The sequence below is a fragment of the Amia ocellicauda genome, chromosome 7, assembly GCF_036373705.1.
Source record: "Amia ocellicauda isolate fAmiCal2 chromosome 7, fAmiCal2.hap1, whole genome shotgun sequence".
Classification (NCBI taxonomy): Eukaryota; Metazoa; Chordata; class Actinopteri; order Amiiformes; family Amiidae; genus Amia; species Amia ocellicauda.
In genome coordinates this window covers 6521990-6527989 of record NC_089856.1, presented here as the reverse complement: position 1 = coordinate 6527989, position 6000 = coordinate 6521990, and the positions used below count along the sequence as shown (strand labels likewise).

At 41.1% G+C, this 6000-nt stretch overlaps 1 protein-coding gene across 1 annotated transcript in view; it reads left to right on the top strand.

Annotated features, from left to right (window-relative positions):
• Positions 1-271: 271 nt before the first annotated feature.
• The window catches only part of LOC136753809 (putative adhesion G protein-coupled receptor E4P), a 43040-nt gene continuing 37311 nt past the window's right edge, over positions 272-6000 (top strand). The window contains exon 1 of the mRNA XM_066710197.1: positions 272-320. Within this exon, the coding sequence (XP_066566294.1) occupies positions 272-320 (49 nt within the window). The remainder of the gene's footprint in view (positions 321-6000) is intronic.

Genomic DNA, 6000 nt, shown 5'->3' with positions numbered 1-6000 from the left:
AATTGCCACAAGAACCCGTAAAACTATTCACTGTAATGTTTCGTAGTTTTCGAAGGGGAGATATGGCCAACTTTAATATATAAATAAGTCTATATATAAAATTTACGCAACAGCATAATGAAACCTGTAATAATGTAGAATCAGTCAATCATTCATTACTAATCACAGATCACACACACATGACGCAATTGGATTGAATGCGCACCATATCGCCATCTATACAAGAGAAAGTGGACTATTATGACAATTAAAATTATAATGCCAGATATCGATGCCTGCGTCCTTCTCCTTGCCTGAAGGCGTCGAAGACGATGCCAGCCGTACACTTTCAGATCCATCTGAACTTTCTAGACCTTCTGATCACCTTTTAATAAGACGTTATCGGTTTGATAGACGCAGCATAGCGGTATTGTATCACCTGCTGAAGGATAAATTGAATTATTATATGCTATTCAGGCTCCTTTCAAACTACAGTAGGGGACGTTGTGGGAGCGCCAAGCCACTTATCAGCTGCGCTATCACAGCTGGCACTGTGGAAAATCAATGATGTAGATTGACATATACACTCACCTAAAGGATTATTAGGAACACCTGTTCAATTTCTCATTAATGCAATTATCAAATCAACCAATCACATGGCAGTTGCTTCAATGCATTTAGGGGTGTGGTCCTGGTCAAGACAATCTCCTGAACTCCAAACTGAATGTCTGAATGGGAAAGAAAGGTGATTTAAGCAATTTTGAGCGTGGCATGGTTGTTGGTGCCAGACGGGCCGGTCTGAGTATTTCACAATCTGCTCAGTTACTGGGATTTTCACGCACAACCATTTCTAGGGTTTACAAAGAATGGTGTGAAAAGGGAAAAACATCCAGTATGCGGCAGTCCTGTGGGCGAAAATGCCTTGTTGATGCTAGAGGTCAGAGGAGGATGGGCCGACTGATTCAAGCTGATAGAAGAGCAACTTTGACTGAAATAACCACTCGTTACAACCGAGGTATGCAGCAAAGCATTTGTGAAGCCACAACACGTACAACCTTGAGGCGGATGGGCTACAACAGCAGAAGACCCCACCGGGTACCACTCATCTCCACTACAAATAGGAAAAAGAGGCTACAATTTGCACAAGCTCACCAAAATTGGACAGTTGAAGACTGGAAAAATGTTGCCTGGTCTGATGAGTCTCGATTTCTGTTGAGACATTCAGATGGTGGAGTCAGAATTTGGCGTAAACAGAATGAGAACATGGATCCATCATGCCTTGTTACCACTGTGCAGGCTGGTGGTGGTGGTGTAATGGTGTGGGGGATGTTTTCTTGGCACACTTTAGGCCCCTTAGTGCCAATTGGGCATCGTTTAAATGCCACGGCCTACCTGAGCATTGTTTCTGACCATGTCCATCCCTTTATGACCACCATGTACCCATCCTCTGATGGCTACTTCCAGCAGGATAATGCACCATGTCACAAAGGTCGAATCATTTCAAATTGGTTTCTTGAACATGACAATGAGTTCACTGTACTAAACTGGCCCCCACAGTCACCAGATCTCAACCCAATAGAGCATCTTTGGGATGTGGTGGAACGGGAGCTTCGTGCCCTGGATGTGCATCCCACAAATCTCCATCAACTGCAAGATACTATCCTATCAATATGGGCCAACATTTCTAAAGAATGCTTTCAGCACCTTGTTGAATCAATGCCACGTAGAATTAAGGCAGTTCTGAAGGCGAAAGGGGGTCAAACACAGTATTAGTATGGTGTTCCTAATAATCCTTTAGGTGAGTGTATACAACTGACATATACACAATTATATTACAATGTCATATTACAAAGTGTACTGTAAAGAGTATTTATGTATGGATCAGTGGCGTAGCCAGGAAAATGAGGGCGAGGCATAATGAGGGATTCACGGCGGGGGTCTGGGGGTCCTCCACCAGAAAATGTAGAAAATTAAATACCTGAAATGAGCGATTCGGAGTCATTTCGGAGTCGAACAACTTATATCAATATCTCCATGAATATATATTGGCTTCACAACCACATATCACAATGGGACACATCCAGTTAACAATCACACATCAACCGACATTATGCAGGCAAACTAGGGGCCGAATTTAATCAAATATTTGACTCTAAAACAAAACTACAGAACTGGACTCATTTGCGGCTTCATTCTTCAGATCGTTTATTCTATTAATTAATGTAACCACTATGATGTTCATTTTGTAGTTATGTATTAGCCAGTGGGTCTGTTTTTATTGAATGCACCGCGCTACACATTATTTATTGGCAGACACCCCCATCCAGTAAGTCTTATAAAACAGCACAATACAAAGTGCACATGACAAGTAAACGCTGATGTAAAGTGTCCCTGAATAAGAGACTTGCATTGTTCTGGTATTCACATATAACCCAAGACATCAGCATTGATCCACCGGCTATAGATAACGCCTGGATAAGGTTGTCAGCGAAGACATAAAAAAATGACAATACACAGCTGTCATCAATGGCGGCTTTTGATTTTATTCTGCTACTCATATTTGTAGCCGCTACACAGTACAGGTGTGTAATTGTGTTTCAGCCGGTAGATTCATGCTTTCGATATACAGCGCGGAGCGGAAGATTTCTGTACCTTCATGAGCCACCGTGGGGCCGGATAAAATTAAAACTGTGACCCACCCGTAATAGCAAACTACACACCTGTACATCATAGCGGCTACATGTATGATTAGAAGAAAGTGGCATCTTACTGAAAATGAAGACGTAACTGAGTACAGTTCTGTAGTTTTTTATTATCAGGTGGGTCAAATCTTTGATTTAATCCGCCCCTTAATGCCACTGTCTCTCGCAGGGAGAAGTGGCGCTTCTGCCTCTGTTTGATCTTGAACAACAAGCGCCCTGATTGGCTGGTGGTTTCTCTCGCACTGCCCGCCCATCCCGGAAGCCACGCCAGAAACACATGTCTCCTCCCTGTTCGCAGCTCCTCACATTGTAGATTTAATTCAGCGAGGAGCTGAGCTGCGAGATTCCCTCCTGAGACTCTTCCGCGACTTTTCGCGCATACACTTTGCGCAGATTTTTGATTTAATTCTGTCCCAAATCTGTGTGCTTCTTTTAATCCTATGTGTACTCTTCACTCTTGTGTTGTTTGACAAGTGTTTGGTATCCCATGAAAGCTGAGACTCTCAGCTTTCTAACGAAGCATTTTTAGTCTGATGTGATAAATTTGACTTTTAAACCCCCACTGCATTTAGCCCCCCCTCCCCCATTCTGAATACTCAGATTCTTGGTCTGAGTAGGAATATAAAATCTCAGAAAATATTGATAATTATTATTTTGGAACTAGAAAGTCTATTGATCAGAACAAGACCTCCCATGTTTTGGTAGAAGCAACACACACCCATAGAGAGCTCATAATGTAAAGATGGAAAACTCTGTTTACAGTGTACTAATAGTATACACAACGATTTTACATAATTGGAGCTGAACTTCTCTGTATTAGATAGAACATCAAATAATATTTATTATTAACCATAGGTGGACTGTAGACACCCCCACCTCCCCTCCCCCCGGACCACACTTAGTCGGCAACGTGAACCGCACATTGCCAACACAAGCCCCCCTCAGACCGCCTTTCAAAAGCACCCAGAATCACACTCAGGCTACCCCCCACCCCCAGACCTCATTCTATTGGGACTCAGACTTCACCAGCTTTTGCCCCCTTGGGTAGAAGTCCAGGGCCCTTTCTTGGGCCCAGTCCACCCCTGCTATTAACAAGTCTATTTGCAAAGAAATCCAATCCAAACTGAGTAATCTGTGACCGTCTGAATGAGAAACACCCCCCCCTGGAGCAGAATGACGGTGTGCGACATGGAAGCTGTGAATCAGATGTGTTTGAGAATGAAACACACTGGTAGCCAAGAGAATAAGCTTTCAAATGATGTGTGCATGCTTAAGAGGGTGTAGTAACACAGTATATAGTCTGTAGTAACTGTGAAAATGTACATTATTTTTCAATTTTTTGTAACTTAAACTTTTTTTAATAACCTCTGCCAGTTTACCATTACCAGTGTACCATTTCAGGGTATTCACTTGGCTTAAATTTCAATAAAAACTGGAAGAATGGGGGTGTTCTAAAACTTTTGACTGGTAGTGTGAATACATACATGCATAGATAACATTAATCTTTTTTCCCTATCATAATTCAGTTGCTATGCATAGTTACAAATATTTATACATTCCCATGCAGACAATGATAGTGTCACGGTCTCTCAGGGAAAGGACCGCAGAGCTTAGGGAGTTAGGACCCAGGTGCAGTTCACGTAGAGTGGGCAGACAAGACAAAGGGGCTAGGCAAAGACGTGGTCGAGGAAACAAGCTATGGTCGTGGGATCAGGCAGACAGACTAGCAAAGGCAAGACGGAATCGAAACCAGAAAGACAGGCAATAATAATCCAGGAGACAAAGAGCCAGGAGACAAGGGAGCCAGGAGACGGCTTGGAAACGTAGCTAAAGCTGATGAGACTTCGCCCCGAGTGAGGGCAGTGAGGGGTTTAAGACAAGGAGCAGGAACAGGGAAGAAAGGTGCCAATGAAAACAGAGGACAGGAGCAGAAGTGCACAAGGGTGTTTAGGAATGTTAATTGGGTCATTGATAGGTGAAAAAAGAACAATACAGGAAAAGGAAAGACAGGGAGACAGTGGCCTCTAGTGGAGAGAGAGGGTATTGGCTTAAAACCCTGACAGATAGGTTGGGTATGCAGTGTAAAAGCCTCTTTTTGACGGAAGTTAAGAGATTCCAGTGCGACCCTGTGGCCTTTGAGTAATATTCTCTTTTTCAGATTATCAGGGTTGGATTCACAACCTGTCATTATCTATCATGTTGAGAATACTATCCAAAGAGGGAGGGGTTACTGTAAAACCAAGCCATTGTAATAAAATTGATAATTCTAGGGGAAAATGCAGACAAAAATATAAGCCTTAAATGAAATAACACAATATGCAAATGCCATCAACCACTCCGTAGTGCGCACTGTCAGTGTAATTTTAAATTCATTTTTAAAAGTACTTAACTTTGACTTAAGTTACAGTCCAATCAATATCAAAAAGTGTATACTACATTTTTATAGAAATGAGCAGGGAAACCACGCCATGCCATCCTGATGATCTAACTTGATCTAGAAATCAAAATGTAAAAGTTGAAAATGGCAATTTGAGTTAAAAGGGGAAGGAGAAAAATATTATTGTAGTTATTAGTTGAGTTGGTGGTTGTTAATACATTTGTCATTATTTATTATAATAGATACAGTGAGGGAAAAAGTATTTGATCCCCTGCTGATTTTGTACGTTTGCCCACTGACAAATAAATGATCAGTCTATAATTTTAATGGTAGGTGTATTTTAATAGTCAGAGACAGAATAACAACAAAAGAATCCAGAAAAACCTCTATATCTCTATAATCTTGAAAACAATTCTTCACAGAAAGTATACTACCTGATTATGTCTTTTTTTTATCTTTCTCTGAAGGTTGCTTGCTTTCCTTTACCAGTATTATTACAGTGAGTGGTAAGTTAAAAGTTTAAGTTTATATACTTGATTCTCTAAGTGTAAACATCAATAGAATCTGGTCAATACAAAGAACTGTTCTACAGAAAATAAGACACATTTTTAAGAGTAAGGAACTCACTGTTACACTTTTTTACAGCTGTTTATAGAATGAGAATATTGCAGAGTATAATTTAATTGGAACAATGAAATATACAGCTACAAAAGAATTAGGATTTATATGTATTTTGATATGCAATCGTTTGTCGCAACTCATTATAAATGCCTCTTTTTCCCAAATTATTTCCCACACTACCATAAAGCCCAAGACCCATGCTTCTCGTACATCAGCCTGAATCATTCATGGCGTAACACTGGGGTTTATAGAGGTTATGCCACATGTGATAATGAAAATAGCGGCCTGTGGCACCGCTTCATTGGATATGGTGGGGACGTC